Consider the following 20,340-nt stretch of genomic DNA (forward strand, 5'->3'; position numbering starts at 1 on the left):
CTGTGTGTGCGAGCATTGCCATGTGGAGCAGGTTTCTTTTTGTCTCATCATCTCCTTTCTCTCTTCCATGTTCTCCCCGAGTGAAAGAGATGAAGACCATCGTGGTACCTGGGGGCACATTGTTTCAGTTATTTATTATTTATTTGTGATCACTGAGCACTGTGTCCTTATTCCTCCCCTTTTCTCCCTGTTTTAAACTCCCCTTTTTGATGAGAATTTGTGTGGTGATTGCACATTGCGGGCTTCATTCCGCATAGTGATAATTGGTTTATTAACCCGTAATCTGGGCAGATTTCATTTACGCTTAAGTGTCTCAACGTGGAATGCTGATGAGCTCCTCTTGATTATACTATCAGCGTCCTGATGCGGTCGTTATCTGAAGATGCCAATTCATAGAGATCTTTTGTGCCATCCCAAATGGGTGGTGTGTGACGGTCATTGAAGACGCATGACTGTAACAGTAGAAAAAAATGTATGAGTGGAGGACACCCAAAATTAAAGAGATCGTGTGATGGGTCCGAGGCCATGACGCAATGTAGTTGAGGCCTGAGACTGACGAACAATGACAGATTTGACATTTTTGTTTTATTTGTTTACTGTATTTTTTATATCTCGACCACAGCAACCTGTTGGATGAAATTCATAGACATTCTCCATTGTCTCAATCTGGTGATGAGAGTGAGAGTGAGAGGGGGTGGAATGGAAGACTTGGTGACTGCTACAACCCTCCAGGTGGGTTTTGAAATGCCTTGTTTTGATGAAAAGGTACACACAAGAACATTTATGTCCAAAAAGTAGATGTTGCCCTCTCTCACCTGCATTGTAATGATATGCCCACCTTTGTTGAAAAATAAAAATAACGTATGCTGGAGACTTCATTGAAATGATCAACTCGTTAAATTTCCAATTCGCTCTCCAAGGGTGTGCATCGCAAAATCTTGATTAAAAAAAAATATGTATATTAAAAGTTCTAAAGAAAGATGAACTCTGAAAATAGTTTATTGTCCTCATTTCTAACCCTATCAGGGATTATGCTTTAAAATAAGGCATTGAAGTGTTGTGACAAGAGGGAACGCTCCCCCTCCCCCTCCTCCTTTGTGTGTTTGTGCTTCTTGTGCATAATTACCTCCACTACTGAAGGTGGATGGAGGTTATGTTTTCACCCATTTGTTACTTGGCAAAAATTTTTTTGCCAAGTATGTTGATCTGTTCCACTAGTTTGTTTGTCTGTCCGCTCGTCTCTAGCCCAAACCGTTTAGCTGATTGTTCTGAAACTTTTGAAGATTGTCAGTACCGTCCCTGCAACGGTCGATCGACGGTCAACATTAGCCAAAAGGTCAACAACTTAGATGCAATTTCTAAAATCCTCAGTTTTCATAAGATTCACTTTAAATTTGAAGAGGATTTGCATATCGGGTCACTGAATTAAATACTACCAACTATTTTTGATGTCAACATAGGCCTAAGGTCAACAATTTGGGTGGAGCTAAAATCCTCAATCTTTCTCTGATTTACTTGAAATTTGAACAGGACTTGCATATTAGGTCACTGAATTAAACCGCTGATTATTTGTGAGGTCAAAAGGTCAACATCGGCCTAATTTCTAAAATTGTGAGATAGGGCAAAAAAACAATAGAAATATTAAATATATATATATTGTTACGTTTGAGGGGAGGTATGCATTCAAAGGGTAATTAGGATGTTTAATTAGGTATGCCATGCTGTTCGAGTTTACCAGGATCTCGATGTAATAAGTAGCAATTCAGTGGTGATAAGTTGTCTAGTAAATGTTCATTTCTTCAAGGGCGGAAATGATAATTGTCACGTAATTAGATAGGGACACGGGATAGGGTAAGTGTGTCTGCGTAAACCCCTTTTGGTATTCTCTGGAGACTGGCCGTGACGTCACAAGACAGTGCAGCGGATGGCTCCGCCCCGTGATCACGATTGGCAGAAGGCGACGGCGGTGGGCCAATAAACGGCTCGATTGGGAGTGACGAGGACAGGAGGATAAAAAGGTTCTGTTCGGGGTCGAAAAGGAGGAGGAAGAAGATCACAACCAAAAGATCGTGTTTTTTTGGTGGGGAAGGCTGTTGCACGGAGAGCGTCCTTGTTGTTGTGCTGATTCGATCGTGTTCTTGATCGTGTCTTGGAGCCTTGCTGAGCCTCGTGCCTCACCTTGGTTGGCTCTGGGGTTCTGCTGACTCGGAGTACGGGGTCGAACGGCGGGCGGACCTGCCTCCCTCTCCTGCTCGCAACTTGGCGCCAGAACTGGTTCCCTGGCGGCTGTGAGCAGACTTGGGCCAAGACCAGGAGGTCGACAGCACCACGGTTTCTCCTGCCCCCCTGACGAGAGCAAGGCCAGCTCGTCCGACGCCGATGCAGGGACAGTTGCGTCCACACCACGGTCCAGTCTGACCACCAGAAATAGCTACGTTGTGTGTGTGTGTGTGTGTGTGTGTGTGTGTGTGTGTGTGTGTGTGTGTGTGTGTGTGTGTGTGTGTGTGTGTGTGTGTGTGCGTGCTTGGCGCCTTAGAGGGATTGAGATCTGTATATTCATTGGAATTGTCTGTGTTTTTCCCCACGCCCGATCCCACACCATCCCGTCGAATCGCCCCAGATCCCTCTTCTTGCCGAGTCTTGTTATTTCTGGTAATAATAAAAACAAATAAACATCATCAACTCAGTGAAAAGTGACTCGTGCCACCTTCCTCGTCCCGTTTGCGGTAGAGCGATTGGAACCGCCATCTTTGGGTTAAATAAATAAACCGCCTCCATCGTTTCGGCTCATTCTACGTTGGCGGGACTGTTCAAGTCCCGTGGACGTCACATTGGTGTCAGGGTGTTGGATGTTCGAACCCCTCTAAATTATATTTGGTATCGGGAGAATATACCAAGATTAAAATCTCGCCACGAATTGGAATATAAAATTACTACAGAAAAGCGCGCGAGCGCGCGAAAATTTTGGCGGGATTTTTCAAATTTAAATTAATTGGTGGCAAACGGGACTTCTGCACCATGGCGGATGTGCAGATGTTTTAGGAGGAAGGCCACGTGTCTGGCAGCGAGTCGGGGGAAGAAGGGAGAGATGGGGGTAGGGTTGGAACCTCCCCCATTCCGAGCGTGGACCGTGCTTCATCGCCCGTAACGGAGCCGGCAGCGCCGGAAACCGGCACGATGACGATCTGGACAATGTTGGAACGTTTAATGAGTGCAATTACAGCACAGGGGGCAAAAATGACGGCACAGGGGCACAAATGGCAGAAATGACGGCATAAATGGAAAATCAATTCGTGACACAGAGGGCAGAAATGACGGCACAAATGGAAAATCAATTCGTGACACAGAGGGCAGAAATGACGGCACAAATGGAAAATCAATTCGTGACACAGAGGGCAGAAATGACAGATCAATTGGGGGTAATGGGGGTACAGTTGGGTGCACGGATTGATTTAATGAGGGATGAATTGGGGGAAAAGATGGAGAAAATGAAAACTGAGATGCAGGAGTGTGTGGATGTTAAATTGGGAGAAATGCAAAGTAAATTCGAGGATAGATTGGAGGAAACGAAGGTAGAAATTACATTGGAGGGGGAAAATATACGAAAAAAAATGGTAGATAAAATTGATGCAACGAACATTCGGGTTGATAAAGTGGATGAAAGCCTGGAACGTCATCGTGCCTGTGTGGATGCTCGTATGCAGCTGCAGGTTGAAGAGTGGGGAGAGCTGAGGAAGCAAGGGATGAATTTGGCGGAGGAGGTAAAAGGATTGGAGGCTCGTTTGGACGAACAAGATAAAATTATGAGCCAAGATGAAGTCTTGGATAAAGGCCTGGTAGAGCCGTCTTTTGTAAGTAGAGTGTCCGGGTTGGTTGAGGAGCAGCTACAAACTCGCGACGGAGCCTTGGAGGAGGTTGTGTGGGCCCAGAAGATCCTGCGGGAAGAGGTGAATCGGTCCATTCAACGTTTGGAACAGGAGGCAAAATTGACCCATGAGACCCTCACCACAAAACATCTTTGGCCACAGTGGGCTCCGAAATTGGATACGCAGCCACAAGGGTGTTTGATCCCTGGGCTGGATTCGGACAAGGGAGAAACTGAGAAGCGGGCCACCGTAAAAGTGATCCCCCTGGTAAATTTCGACGGGTCAGGGAGCGTTGAAGCTTTTCTGACGCAATTTGAGTGCATTTCCCGACTAAACGGGTGGAATGAGCGGGAACGTACAGGGAATTTGGTGGCAACGTTGCGGGGACCAGCCGCAGATGTGTTAAACGTGATCGCGGAGGGGATGTTGACCAGCTCCCACATTTGCGAGGCGTTGAGCCGTCGGTTTGGGTTCGCGGCAAACTGTGATCTGGTGCGGGCCCAGCTCCAGCACCGCAGATTAAAGCTGGGCGAGACAGTGCAGGAGCTGGCACAGGACATTTACCAATCAGTCAGGATCACGTATCGGGACCTTACAGTGGAGGCATGGGACAGACTGGCACTAGAGAAATTTTTAGCTGCTCTCCCTGACCCTGAGGTCCGAGCGCTAGTGGAGTTACAGGATCCACCCACCGTTCACCGAGCAGCCGAGTGCGCGGCCAGGCTGGCCTCGTGGAGTCGGCCGGGTCGGGTTCCAGAGAGGCCATCGGTGATGATCCGACAGGCGGAGATCCAGGATCAGGGAGGGGGGCTGGGAGAAATTGGCATTACCCAAATGTTTCAGGAAATTTGCCAGAAACTGTCAAGTTTGATAAAGGGTAATCCGGTAGTTAGTGCGCCAAAGCGGCGGGGTCCAGCCCAGCCAATAGAGCAATTCGATTATGGCCGAGGGGGTCCGGAACCGGAAGAGACATTTCACCGTTACTCACGGGGGGTTTTTATGGGGAGTTGTTTCCGGTGCGGGCGAAGAGGACACATGCAACGATATTGCCGGTACCCGGCGATGGAGGGACCCTCCAATGGACTTTTAGACTCGGAGAGGGTGAATCCTCCTGCTGAACCGCCAGGTCTATCCGAGATGCCCTTTCATAGGTCGGGTCCGGAGATCACTGTCGGGGGTCGGGGAGACTAGATTGGGCTGAGCATATACGGCCATGCTCGGCTGCTGAGATTGTGGCGAAGTGCCCTCCTTTGGTGGGAAAAAAAAATGAATTGTGGGAAAATTGGCATGGGTTTGTAAGTTCTGCTGGGTTTTAGAGTGACAATCGGGACAGTGGGTAATTGGAAACAAAGCGGGCACGAGTGGCTGTCCAATGGCTGGTGCGTGGATCGGGTGAGAAGTGCTGTGTGAGTTGTTTTAAGTGAAGAAGTGAAATGTATGGTGCACACATTGTTTTTTTTTTATTGGGCATGGTGTGGTAACAGGGAAGGTCATGGTCGGTGAAGTGTTAGAAATGCAGGTGTCACATGTAAAGCCGATGGGGTGGGGGAGTCATGTGGGTTTTGTGGGTGGGGATGATGTGCTTGTCCACAGGGATTGCTGAAGCTCACGGTGAGCGTGAATTGCGACCCCCTTCAAGGAGATTCACCACCTGGTGGCTAATGGTGACAGTGTTTGGAGGCAACTGGGAGAGGGTCTGGTTGGGCGACCAAGGCGGGTAGGACCTTGGCGACCCAGGAAGGCCAGAGGAGCCAGTGAGACCCCTTCCAGAGTGTTGTACGGGATTAGAGCTGTTGGCTACCAGGGGGGAGGGAATCAAAGGGAGCGGGGCGGAGAAACGTCTGGGTTGGACTAAAGCTTACCTGTGGGCATGGTTGCACCTGAGATGCCCCCATCATCTTGTGGTAACCCACCCCACGGCCACGACGGTATTCAGCCTGCATGATTAAAATGAGGACCATGACCTAGAAATGTGATGATGACCATGGTGTGAGTGTTGTGAAGATGTGTGAGTCCCACTCGATCCCGCACAACTTGACATGTGCAGCAAGGGCATGATGTCCGCATAATTTTGGGGCAAGCAAATTTGAAAATTGGCTCCCCAGGTAACGCTGGGTCTATTAGCATCCACTGGGGGAGGCGGTCAAGTGTAAGTATCCTGTGAATAGTGTCGTTAAGGCTTAGAGTAGGAATGTAAAGTATAAGTGTTGTGTTTTTGTGGAACCTTTTGTTTCCCCTCCCCAGATCACTGGAAGAGTGCTGGGCAAGAGGGATGATCCAGAAGATGGAGTGCAACTTCGCTCAGTGCTCTAATGTGATAAAATAAAATAAAATAAAATAAAAAAAACGAATGATTGTTTAGGCGAGGATAAGGCCATAAGGGGGGTAGTACATTAAGCAGGATAGGTAAGTTAGCTGCGACTCGCTGCCCATTGCCCCTCCTACTTTAATTCGTTCGGTTAATTAGGTGTGAGTCAGTAAGTGTTAAGGCTGGTACGGTAGCGCCTGTGATATACCTTGCAGGAGCTGCGGTACCAGAGGAGGGGGCAGTGTTACGTTTGAGGGGGGGGTATGCATTCAAAGGGTAATTAGGATGTTTAATTAGGTATGCCATGCTGTTTGAGTTTACCAGGATCTCGATGTAATAAGTAGCAATTCAGTGGTGATAAGTTCTCTAGTAAATGTTCATTTCTTCAAGGGGGGAAATGATAATTGTCACGTAATTAGATAGGGACACGGGATAGGGTAAGTGTGTCTGCGTAAACCCCTTTTGGTATTCTCTGGAGACTGGCCGTGACGTCACAGGACAGTGCAGCGGATGGCTCCGCCCCGTGATCACGATTGGCAGAAGGCGACGGCGGTGGGCCAATAAACGGCTCAATTGGGAGTGACGAGGACAGGAGGATAAAAAGGTTCTGTTCGGGGTCGAAAAGGAGGAGGAAGGGAAGAAGATCACAACCAAAAGATCGTGTTTTTTTGGTGGGGAAGGCTGTTGCGCGGAGAGCGTCCTTGTTGTTGTGCTGATTCGATCGTGTTCTTGATTGTGTCTTGGAGCCTTGCTGAGCCTCATGCCTCACCTTGGTTGGCTCTGGGGTTCTGCTGACTCGGAGTACGGGGTCGAACGGCGGGCGGACCTGCCTCCCTCTCCTGCTCGCAACTTGGCGCCAGAACTGGTTCCCTGGCGGCTGTGAGCGGACTTGGGCCAAGACCAGGAGGTCGACAGCACCACGGTTTCTCCTGCCCCCCTGACGAGAGCAAGGCCAGCTCGTCCGACGCCGATCCAGGGACAGTTGCGTCCACACCATGGTCCAGCCTGACCACCAGAAATAGCTACGTTGTGTGTGTGTGTGTGTGTGTGTGTGTGTGTGTGTGTGTGTGTGTGTGTGTGTGTGTGTGTGTGTGTGTGTGCGTGCGTGCGTGCGTGCGTGCGTGCGTGCGTGCGTGGCGCCTTAGAGGGATTGAGATCTGTATATTCATTGGAATTGTCTGTGTTTTTCCCCACGCCCGATCCCACACCATCCCGTCGAATCGCCCCGGATCCCTCTTCTTGCCGAGTCTTGTTATTTCTGGTAATAATAAAAACAAATAAACATCATCAACTCAGTGAAAAGTGACTCGTGCCACCTTCCTCGTCCCGTTTGCGGTGGAGCGATTGGAACCGCCATCTTTGGGTTAAATAAATAAACCGCCTCCATCGTTTCGGCTCATTCTACGTTGGCGGGACTGTACAAGTCCCGTGGACATCACAATATATATATATATATATATATATATATATATATATATATATATATATATATATATATATATATATTTATTTATTTATTTAGGGCAGCGGCTTGGGATCCAAGAGGTCCTGAGTTCAAGCCCCGTTGGGCCACTGAATTACTACACCAGGGGGTCGACTCAGCCTGTCATCCTCCCGAGGTCGGCAAAATGAGTACCAGTATACTGGGCCGGTGTATACCCCGGTTAAAATAGGTGTACCATATCCCTGTGTCTTAAGAGGCGACCAGGATTGCGTCAGGAAGGGCATCCGGCGTAAAACATGTGTCAAATCACGATGCGGATCATACGGATGATCCGCTGTGGCGACCCTGAAAGGGAGCAGCCAAAAGAAGAAGATATATTTATATATATATATATATATATATATATATATATATATATATATATATATATATATATATATATATATATATTGATATATCAAAAAGTTGTGAGCAAGTTATGACAAAACGATAGATGGATGAGTTGGTTAGGTAACAAGAACAAACAGATTCAATTTTAATTCAGATCCAGCCAATCAGTGGGATACAAAACATAATCTGTTCAGCTTGGCAGACGTATGCACTGGCGAGTGCCATTCTACTTTGTTCTGTTTTGCCAAGTATTCCCTTCTGCCCCGAGCACCGACCCTCATTCCCTTCTGCCCCGAGCACCGACCATGTGATCCCTGGTGGCCATTATTGCATCAACAAGGACGTGCTTCTTTCATTCCTTATCTTTGTCTCAATCCTTATCCTTCAATTTATTTTTTGGCCATTTCACCATACTAGATCAACTCCCTTCAATGTGACCTTATTTTAGGTATTTTCTTGTTATTCCAATAAGTACTGTACTTGTCTGTGTGTTTTCATGCTTGAGTCGTCATCACGATTTGTCCTCCCTGCGTTGTTTGGTGATCATTTAATCATACTTGTGCTCTTATTGCTATCGTCACTGTTCTATTGATTCAATTAACTAAAAGTTTCAGGTTGCAGTCTTGTCATCTTTTGGGGGAAAGATTGCATCCGCGTAGTGAAGTTGTGGGTTTCAGGCAGGACCCATACACGTTGCAACATTTTGCAAGAGAAAAGTTGGGTTTTAACGGATGGTTAATTTTGATCGTTTATTGACATTTTTTGACAGTATTAAATAGTGTCTGGAGAATTGGGCACATTTTGAAGATGAGGAGGAAGGCTGCAGGTATAAAAATAGGACTGTGAGTCCTGAAGCTCACCTGGATCAGGAGTAACCGTTACTCAAACCCATCACAGACCCTGATTTTCTTCTTTTTAATGTCATGAAGAAACTTTGGTACACCACGAGTGATGAAGGTTGGAGTCAAGTTTCATCCAAATTGTCTGTGCAGTTTTGGAGAGGAGAGCGGATACCTATTTTGGGGGGAGGACGTGTAAACCCTCCTCCTAATCATACCTCTCCCCCCCCTCCCCCCGTACATCCCCTTAATGAGCACAGATTCAGATGCAGTCAATACACCTTTGTTAGGCATCAGATATAAAGCTTGTGGCCAGGTTTTATCAAAATCGTGTGTGGTTCAAGCGATGATGTCTGAAGTATTTGCAGACTCACTGACTAACTGATTCACCTGCAGAAACTGCTCGATCGCATCAGCTCACCTGACTAAAGTCCAGGTGAGCTATAAATGTGGTAGAAGTTTAAAAATTCTCTTGTAGTATACCATTCTTATAACCTTAGACCTGAACCACAAAGACAGTTTGTTTGAGTTGGATATATTTTGGCTGCAAATGTACAAAGACAGGGGTATTGTGTATCGATGAGGGGTTATTCTCTGTGATGTCTCATAAAAAAAAATTAATTACTTTTCTCATACTCTGAGGCTCGATTTGATACTTTGAGGGACATTATTTGCACATACTGTATTTGAGCACGTTCCTGCCTCAAGTGCATGACACATGAAATTAAAATAAAGGCAAACACTTGATTGTTCTGATTCATGTGCATGAAGACATGTGCCTTTGTACCTCTCGTTCTCATAAGCTCATGGATGATTGCTTGATTTTTTTTTTGATTTTTTTTTTTTGTGCCTGAGCAGTGGACGCAAACCCAGATACAACAGAAATGAAACACAGCACGATCCAACAGCAGATCCTGCTGGATACTGGAGGTGTTTGTGACCTGAAACCCCAGAGCACACGTTGCCACACTCTGCCTAAACTTCTGCATCAGGTATATCTACCTCTACATGCATGTCAATCATTATCCAGAGCTAAATCGAGCACCAAAATCAAGATATCGATCTTTATCAATCCCAATATGCGAGGTGTTGGCTTAATGGCTAGAGTGGTGGGCTTGGGATCCTAGGGTCCTGAGTTCAAATCCCACTTGGCTGTTGAATTTATACCAGGTGGGGTTGACTCAGCCTGTCTTCCTTCCGAGGTCGGCAAAATGAGTCCCAGCTTGCTGGTATCCTGTGTCGGAGTGGGGACCTGTCCAGGATTGCGCCCAATAGCCCAGGAGACTGCTTAGGCAGCACCAACGCTCTGCACAGAGTATGGTCCAAATGGATGGATGATGGAGCAATCCCAATGACCACTGCACTCAAAGCTGTAATCTGAATATGAACCCAACGCAGTGGGAGATATTTCTGGTTCCTCGGTTTGTTACGGTTTCTGTTGTTAATTGTAGAGTTCAGAGATGATCACCTAATAATTGACTGTGATTATAGATCCCTGTGTTTGTAATACCTGTGTGTGTTGATGTATGCTAGAGAGAGGCAGGCATTTGCCATGGCCGATCTTTCTCAAATGGACAACAAGCACAAGTGCTTTCAAGGTGAGTTGGGATGCTCTTGATTCAATGTGGATTTAAATTTATATATTTTTTGCTCTACAAGTCCTTTGAGGGAATGGAGGTCAGTCACTCTACAATCAGTACTTTGCTATGCTTAATTGCATATGCACAAAAGTGCGTGTATACACACACACACACACACACACACACACACACACACACACACACACACACACACACACACACACACACACACACACCTTTGCTTTTTTCCAAACTCCTGGAAACCGACCTGACTCGCCACATTTTAATTATAATACTAGACGACCGGTGAACCCGTTGTGACAGCGGTTGATAAAAAAATCATTTCAAACAGAAAAAAGGATAGCTCCAGCGAACTATACTGCTGACGTTGTTTGCATTGATCAAATTCTCCTGAAGAGTACTTGACTGAATCGGGAATTGATTTTTTAATAATTTTTTTCATTGCCCGATTTTGAACGAAAATTGATACTGCACACCGCAGGAGAATGGTGAGTGAGGTAGCACTAAAATGTTTGTGCTATCGTGTACCGTTTTGGCTGTATTTCAGGAACATACATATATACAAGTTGAGAGTTTTAGTAATATATAGCTATCGTAATTTTATTTCCAAACACTGTACTGAAACGCACGTTTTCGAGCATAAGGCCAAAGTGGTGCAATTCATTTAGAAATGCGATGAATGTCCAAACTCACGTTTGAGGAAATGAATGCTCTGATTCCTTTCTGATTTATGCTGATTTATGCTTTGTGATTTAGTGTGTTTACTAATTACAGTTCATTGTTTTCCTTTTTGTTAAAATTTGACACAAATGCATCTTACACCAGTAATGGCAAATATAACTAGTCACAGTCACAGTATTTTTAACTTTAACTTGTTATGCCATTTGTGCAGCCGTTTCTAAGTACAGTGTAGCAAAAGCTTAATTGCATTAGTTTAAAATGAATTTTTTTTTATCGACAAGAAGAGTCGAGGATAATGGAGGAGTCAAATGACAAAGGGCAGCAGGTTTACAATCTACCAAAGGGTATGGGATGGGGTTGGAGAGTGGGGAGGGAAGATGGGGGAGTGTTCATACACAAGTAAGAAATGAGGAATGAAACGAAAATGAGTAGCGATGGCCAAAAGAGGAATAGAGCAGGAAAGAATCGCTTTGTGTAGTGGTTGATCATGGATGGGCTTCAGTGTGCGAGGTAGTGATGAGCAGAGCATTTGAAAGACTGAAGTGAGGAGGATGAGACAATGGATGTAGGGAGACTATTGTAAAATCGGGAGAACGAGACAGCTGTACTCCACCATCTCAAATCATCCCCCATCCAAAACCATGATCTTTTCTACTCGCATTTCCCCAACCTGCAAGCCCACATCCTTCCAAATTTCGAGTTTTTCCTTCCTGAGAGTTTCTTTCTGTATACATCTTGTCCACCCCATGCATCCTCCCCTACCCTTCATTCCTCCCCGCACCCATTATTTGTCCAAGTTTCTCTCTATTTTGTCCTCAACCCTGCTGTTGGTGTATCACAATCCCCCCCCCCCCAGCTTTTCCTTTTGTTCTGTTGCATCCTGATTTGTTCAGGGTTCTCATTCTTCCATGAGCCTTGACCTTGTATACAACAAAAAAAAGTGAAGGGACAAATGCAGGTGGGCAACCATTGGCTTATCTTTTCCAAGTCTAACTTGACTTTGGCAGCAGCCAACCTTTCACAAGAATGATGCATCCTTATGTACACAGGGTGGCATCATCGGCAAAATGGGGAAGTTTGTTTTCAAGAGAATCAAGATAAATCCATGATATAGATCAAGAATAGTGTGTCCAAAGACAATGCCTTGTGGGACACCATCAAGGACCACCCATTGTTTCCACTCATAGAGGAAATCAGCCAACCACTTGTCTGATTTTTCTCTGAATAAAATCAGAATGCCCATTATTGGTTTGGTGTTTTATTTTATTTTATATATTTTATATATATAAAATGTGTATATATATATATATATGTATGTATATATATATATATATATATATATATATATATATATATATATATATATATATATATATATATATTTATTTAATCCAAAGAAACTTCTCCATTAATCCAATCGGGTTGCTCGTACCAAACGCAATCTGAACTTATCTGTAGTGGCAGGTGTAACTAATGAGCAGTCACCTACTGAACTTTAGCAGCCTCACTGTTTGTGGCCTTTTTACCCTCTGTCACCTCGCTCTTCCATGAGCCTAGATCTTGTATTAAACCAAAAAAAATCACTGTCCAAATGCATAGGTCACGTTGCACCTTGCATGATATTGTTGTGGACTGGGTATCGGCTGCGAGCATGACCGCTAGGTGGGGCGGTAGGGTCAACTCTACCAAACACCCGGAATCTAGATCATACCTTTTGGAAAACTCCGACAAGTACGGGTCCCTTACCGGACCGTGAATCGTCAATAATTCCACCACGTGGTACAGGGTTATTTGCCAATCTTCAAAATACCTAGAAATCCATGTGGCGAGTTACCGAGTATTCACACCCTCGACAGCCCTTGTACGAGTCGAGCCGTTAGCGTGCCCAACCCGTGCGCAACCCGAGCGGACGGTTGCCGAAGTTCCGTCGGTCCAAATGTACATTTACAGCGGCACCAGCCTCTATAATTCACCAACACGTGCCATGCTAAGCCAATGGAAGAAACACAGCAACGAACTGATACATTTAACAAACTAGCATAACCCACACTCTGCGCGACATGTTGGGGTGGATGTGTTTGAGAATGGAACTGATGCAGAGTATCAGTAGTAATTTTACTTTAATGCAGTAAGTGGAATACGATTTCACTGTTTCAGAACCATTTTATTTACCTTTTTGTACCATGCACCTCATATGGTCTTTGAGATAATGTAAGCCGAATATCACGTTACTCGAGCGCAGAACAAAGTCGAAGATAGCGCGACACGAAACCACAAACTCGGAAATAATATATAAGATGTATTTATTTATAAGGGGGGAGCACACAAGAAGCAGAGTTATCACGACTAATGAGATGCAAGTATGTACAGCAAAGAGCACATACAATTCCTACTTACAGACGAGCCCACAAACACACACACACACACACACACACACACACACACACACACACACACACACAAAACGGTGGCCACAGCCTTTATTGAGGCCTCCAGCTCAGAGGGAAAGGCAAACTGAAGCCCAGAGCCTGCCTCAGACCTGTCTGCCTGGTGCGGGTACGTTGAGCTGGCGGGGTGGCGGGACTCAGACCTGTAGCAGCCCAGGCGTCCACATGACTGGGCTCCCGGCAAATGGAGGCCGGCAGGGCGAAGTCTGGCAAGACGAAAAACTAGCTTTCCAAGGAAGAACCACCACCAGGGACCTTTCGCGTGTGAGGCGAACATGATAACCACTCGCGTCAGGCGAACGCGATCACCACTCTTGTCACAAGTTTCTCTCCTCCGGAAAAACGGAGCCGGACCTTTATCCTTGCCCCTCCTTCAGCCGAACCTCAGTGTCGTGGTCTATGCCTTCCCTCATTAGCTGGTTTTGACACGCAAAATGCGCTCGTCGCCCTGTCATCGGCCAAAACGGGCGCCAAGGCCGTTGATTGGACCGGGGGGGGGCGTGACGGGGTGTCTCAACTCCCCGCCCCCAAAGAGGCTTCACTTCTCTTGGAGCCCGCTCTGTGCCCTTTGACCGACTTACGGCCATCTTGTCCACACCCCCCCCCTCCGGATTGGGCGAGAGAGATGTCAGGTCTTCGTGAACTCCGCCTACGTACGTGCTGACACGCACATCGGCCATAGCGTCGGTGTGAGGAAGCGAGGTGAAGGCATGTTGTTGTAGTTGATGTTGGTGGTGTAAAAATAAAAGAAAACCCTGACTATCAAAGTAACTTCACAGCGCCTGTACATTTACTTACCCATTAGACACGGGACGGGGACCCTAATTAAACAACACATACCCATATAACTGTTCTATGGGACCTGTATGTTGAGTGTTCATGGCTTCCAGATTCGTAACAACATGACCACTGATGTACAAACACTTAGTGTCATTTAAAAAATACAACTTCAACACAACTTTTATACATCAAAATATTAATTTTTTATTGATTTATTTTTTTACATCCAGTAAAGATTGTTCAAAGGTATGATGGATGAGCAAGGATTTTATGCCCAATCCTTTACAGATTTATCCCCAAACATATTTGGCGGAAGGAAAAACTAGGGGAAAAGGTGTTTTGTGGCGTCTATACGGTTGATGGGTCCATGTTTCTGTCAGCTTGCCAAGGTAAGTGATTGGTGCGTGTGCATGCGTGCATTTGAATGTTTTGCTCCACACTTTTCCAGACACAAGTTTGACGAAGGGTAATTATGCAAGAATACAGAGAGAGAGGACCACCTATTTCATACTTTCACAAATATGGTGGAATTTCTGACTCGTTCTGCAAAATGCCACCTGATCTCCAAAAGTATACAGCCATTAATATTGCTGGTGTTATTTCTCAACAAATGTGATGAATTAAGATTAATTTGTTTTAATGCTCATCAGAGCATTTTATGTTTTAATTTGTTTTATGTAGATCAGAAGATTCGGATGTATAACACACATGACGGCTCATTCAGGAAGTTTAAAACGGTGCGTGCACAGGATATGGGCTGGAGTGTGCTCGACACTGCCTTCACACCAGATGGTGCTCACTTCCTGTATTCAAGTTGGTCTAATTACAGTGAGTGTTTCAATTGTATTTCATATCTTAACCAAAAACTGTCTTTTGTTTCTGCCTTTACAACCCATCTCCTTAAAAAAAATATTATTTTGGATGCACAATGGTGAAGTGAAAGAGACACCACTATTTTCAACCTTCCTGAATCCATTTTAATGGCTGTTTTTGTGTCGTTATGATTTACCTTGGAATTATTTGAATCAGCATTAGTACAGCAAGTCTTGCGCGCATGTCGCATACCACGTTTTGCTTCATCTGATATTACTAGCTTACGGTCCTAATATAGCATTCCAAACTAGAATGGCACTTGGTAGAGCGCATATCGTGGTGAGAAAAAGTTTGTGAACCCTTCAGAATTTTCTGTATTTTGCATACATTTAACCTAAAATGTGATCAGATCTTCATCTGAGTCCGAATAATAGATGAGGACAACCTGATTAAACAGAAATTACAAAAAAAATCTACTTTTTCATTTGTTTATTGAGTAAAATAATCAAACATTCAATTTCTTTGGCAGAAAAGTATGTGATCATCTCGGTTAAGCATCTCAACGAATGGGGTAATCAGTCAGGCGTTTCAATCAATGGGATGGAAATCAGGAGAGAGTTTGGATGGCCTTGCCCGATATGAAAATCGCAAACTTTGTTCGTCACCAGAGGTTTGTGGAAGCATGTCATGCCCTGTTCAAAAGAGATTTCTGAGAACCTCAGAAAAAGAATTGCCGATGCTCATCGGTCTGGAAAGGGTTACACAACCATTTCTAAAGATGTTGGGCTCCACTAATCAACTGTCAGGCACATATTGCACAAATGGAGAAAATTCAACACCATTGTAAAGGGGCTGTGTCACACCTTGACGTTTTAGCCAGCGTATGGCAAGGTATCAAAATGTATGTAAAACGCTGGCGTACGCTGAACTATTGATGTTTTTTTAAGTTTTGGGCGTATAATAGTGTGTTGGACGTATGCAGAACATAATAGTAACGTACACAGATCGTTTCAATCACATATAGCTAACTTGTACCAACGAATGCTTAGCGTGTTGGCAGCGTTCACAACCTATGACCAATGATAGTGTAACTTATGCATAGCACGCGGCAGCGTATCACCGACAATCACGAGGCATAGGCTATTCATTGGCTCCGGCTCGACGATTCAAATCATAACCGCACTAGACATCGAAGTGTGAAGCCGCTGTCACACCTTGACGTTTTAGCCAGCGTTTGCTGATGTATGAAAAAGTTGCCGAAGCAAGCTGGCACACGTCGAATACGTTATGGGTAAGTTTTGTATACATTAAGAGCACGCTGGCATACGTCGTCATACGCCGAGTACGTCAAGAAATTTTCAGCATGTTGAAAATTTCTCGACCTACTCAGCGTATGACACGTTCCGCATACGCTGGCCATAAGTTGTAGGCACGTTACGTGATCGTTGACACACGTCAACACACGTTACTTGTAAGTTACTCATAAGTGGAAACACGTCGAGGTAATGGTTAGCGTCAGTGTTCCAGACTCCCTGGTTTAATTTTTTTTTTCTTCGGTATGACGGTGATGTTGACACTTCGATTTCTAGTGCGGTTATAATATAATATAATTAATAGGCTGCCGCTCAACGATTTAAATCATAACCACACTAGAAATAAAAGTGTCAACATGACCGTCGTACCGAAAAAAAAAAAATTAAAAACAAAAACAAAAAACCAGGGAGTCTGGAACACTGACGCTAACCATTACATTGACGTGTTTAAACTTATGAGTCCCTTACAAGTAACGTGTGTCGACGTGTGTTAACGATCGCGTAACGTGCCTACAACACGTTACTCATAGGTTAGAAATAAGTTTCGGGTACGCTAAACATTACCTCGACGTGTTTCGACTTATGATTAACTTACAATTAATGTGTGTCAACGATCGCGTAACGTGCATACAACTTATGGCCAGCGTAGCGGAACTTGTGAGTCATACACTGGCATAAGTCGTAAAATTTCAAGCATGCTAAAATTTGAGGACAACCGCAAAGTACAACGATGAAAGCCAGCGTACTACGACGTATGGCAGTGTTTTTCAGCATGCTCTCAATGTTTCCAAAACTTACCCATAACGTATTTGGCGTGTGCCAGCGTTTTAGCCAAATTTTTCATACGTCAGGCATACGCTGGCTAAATCGTCAAGGTGTGACAGGGCCTTTACTCTTTCCAGGAGCGGTCGTCCAACGAAATTCACTCCAAGAGCAAAGGCATACAATAATCCAGGAGGTCACAAAGAATCCCAGGGTAACATTGAAGGATCTCTAGGCCTCTCTTGCATTGGCAGTCAGTGTTCACGAGTCCACCAGCAGGAAAACACTGAACAAGAATGGTGTGCATGGGAGGATAGCAAGGAGGAAACCACTGCTCTCCATGAAGAACATTGCCGCCAATATCAAGTTTGCTAAAGACCACCTGGATGATCCAGAAGGCTATTGGAAGAATGTTCTGTGAACAGATGAGTCAAAAGTGGAACTTTTTGACTTGAATGAGAAACGTTATGTTTGGTGAAAAACAAACACTAGGTTCCAACTTAAGAACCTCATGCAAACCGCAAAGCATGGTGGGGGGAGTATCATGGTTTAGGGCTACTCTGCTGCCTCAGGATGCACACGGCTTGCCATCATTTACAGAACTATGAATTCTTGATTGTAACAGAAAATTCTACAGCAGAATATCAGGGCATCCATCCGTGAGCTGAAGCTTAATAGAAAGTGGGTCATGCAGCAAGACAACGATCCTAAACACACAAGTAAATCTACAACAGAATGGCTGAAGCAGAAGAGATTTTGCGTTATGGAATGGCCAAGTCAAAGTCCAGACCTCAACCCAAATTGAAATGTTGTGGCAGATCCTGAAGCGAACAGTTCATGCAAGAAAGCCCATAAATATCTCGGAGTTGAAGCAGTTCTGTTAGGAAGAATGGGTCAAAGTTCCTCCATGATGATGTGTAGGACTGATCAAGAGTTGCAAGAAATGTTTCGTTGAAGTTATTGCTGCTCAAGACGGTGTCACCAGTTTCTGAATGTAAAGGATCACATACTATTTCCGACAAAATTGAATGTTGGATCATCTTGTCTAATAAGCAAATGAAAAAGTAGATTTTCTTTTTTCTTTTTGTGTGCCATTTGTTTAATCAGGTTCCCTTTATGTGTTAGTAAGACTTAAATGAAGATCTGATCACATTTAGGTCAAATTTAAGCACAAATACAGAAAATTTGAAAGGGTTCACAAACTTTTTCTCACCACTTTACCTCCACCAGGCTGAACAGTTTACGTTTTGCATTTCAATGATAGGCCAGATCTCCATCCAGACCTTAACCAAAATCTAATTGGCTTGTTCTTGTCACATACCCAACCCATCCACAACTTTTTTTTAATATAACACGTGATATATCGTTTTGGCCCGATCTCTCAATTGGGAACAATCACTTTAGAAATTATTGGATTTGGAACTTCACCAAAATCTAATCGATTCGTCCTTGTCACACACCCATTCTGTCCACCAAGTTTCGTCCAAATCCATCAATAACATTTTGAAATACAGGGTCGTGCTACATATCATTTTTGGCCCTATCTATCTCTTAATGGTGAGGAATCGCTTGTAAAATTAAAAAATCTCGTATCCGGATCGAGACCCAGATATTCACCAAAGCCTCATCACTTCGTCCTTGTCACACCCCAAAACCTGTCCACAAAGTTTATTCTGAATCCGTCCATAACTTTTTGTGATATTCTGCTCACAGACAAACAGGGTTGAAAACATAACCTCCATCCGCCTTCGGTGGCATTGATAATGGAAACTTGCAATCAGGTGTTCTGCACATCCCTCGTGCCAATCAGGCACTTGAATGGGTGCTGGAACAGTCCTTTAACAATTACGTAATCATTTCTACATGTTCAGCTTTTTTATGGCAGAGAGAATATTATTAAGAGAACCATTTCAAAAGTCTCCCGTATGACCTTGTTGTGCCGAACTACCCCCCAGATTTTCCTAATGTAGTTGTGCCAATAACAAATTTCAAACTTATTTCCTCAGTTATGGTAAAGTCCAGGTGCTATTGTCAGTTACACCTGAGTAACGGACTGAAGTGTACTGCAAGCAAGTTTTCTACATGTAGGCATATGTGTAATTGTCAAATTTCATATTCTGCTGGGAAAGCCTCCATGAGCTACTTGACTTATTATGGAGTGTTTGGGCTGAACATGTAGAATCGATTAGATTACATAATTCATTCCCCATCATGTGAAAGCCATCCACGCTGGTCATGAGGGCACTTCAGACTGCATGTGAAAGTCAAGTCATCCATTGTGGCTGATGAGCATTATTTTTCAGCTGATCCAAAATGATCTATACCAGAAAAATGTGCATAAAGCGGTCACTTACACTGCAAGTGTGTTCTACACACCCACCCAAACCTGAAAAAGAGAAAGGTTTGTGCAAAATGGGTGCCCTTTGTACTCTGATGATTCGCTGACCATACGCTTGTTGATGTGCACAATTCGCCTGCAGCATTGGCAACGCGAGCCTGACATGTTCCTCGAGCACATCCTTGTGGTGGATGAAATGTGGACGCATTCATGTGCCCCACGGTTGAAGAAGTGGTGCTGAATGCCATCCACAATGATCACCAAGAACGAAAATCGCTTGTTGTAGCCAGGGAACACTGAAGTTGATGCACATCACATTATTTTCCCACCCTAGTCTTATATTTTACCATTCTGTTCAGATATAAAATTAACAGAATCAAAGCATGAATATGACTTCTGTGAAGGTACTGCAGGAAAGAACGTGCCGTTGTTACGTTGGAAGTAACCTGAAGTGCTACGGGATGGCGTGATCTTTACATCAAAGACGACACAGGACTTCATTGCCAGTGCAACGTGCATTGAATTTTGGAGGTTCTTCCACACCACCCTCCTCATTATGACCGATCACCACATTATTATTTACTGTCTACGAAGACGGAACCATTGTGAAGATATCTCATGAGATTTTGGAGAACAATACTGAGGCCATGACCTCCTCAGTTGCATGCTGTAAACACTGACTTTTAACATGCTGTCATCCTTCACTTGCCACCACCATGAACGTGCACTGAACTTAACAATCGACATTTGGAATAGCG

At 44.5% G+C, this 20,340-nt stretch overlaps 1 protein-coding gene across 4 annotated transcripts in view; it reads left to right on the top strand.

Moving 5' to 3' along the window:
• Positions 1-20,340, top strand: part of DCAF11 (DDB1 and CUL4 associated factor 11) — a 45,248-nt gene that overhangs the window by 5,188 nt on the left and 19,720 nt on the right. For 3 of the 4 annotated variants that reach the window (XM_085895397.1, XM_085895395.1, XM_085895396.1), the window contains exons 2-6: positions 623-732; positions 9,706-9,839; positions 10,381-10,445; positions 14,645-14,745; positions 15,038-15,184. In XM_085895397.1, the coding sequence (XP_085751523.1) occupies positions 623-732; positions 9,706-9,839; positions 10,381-10,445; positions 14,645-14,745; positions 15,038-15,184 (557 nt within the window). Of the gene's footprint in view, positions 1-622; positions 733-9,243; positions 9,284-9,705; positions 9,840-10,380; positions 10,446-14,644; positions 14,746-15,037; positions 15,185-20,340 lie in introns of those variants that run through there. The other variant, XM_085895398.1, reaches the window with a different exon arrangement.

The sequence above is a fragment of the Eptatretus burgeri genome, chromosome 9 (genome assembly GCF_056783735.1).
Source record: "Eptatretus burgeri isolate ZD-2024b chromosome 9, Ebu_testis_v1, whole genome shotgun sequence".
Lineage (NCBI taxonomy): Eukaryota > Metazoa > Chordata > Myxini > Myxiniformes > Myxinidae > Eptatretus > Eptatretus burgeri.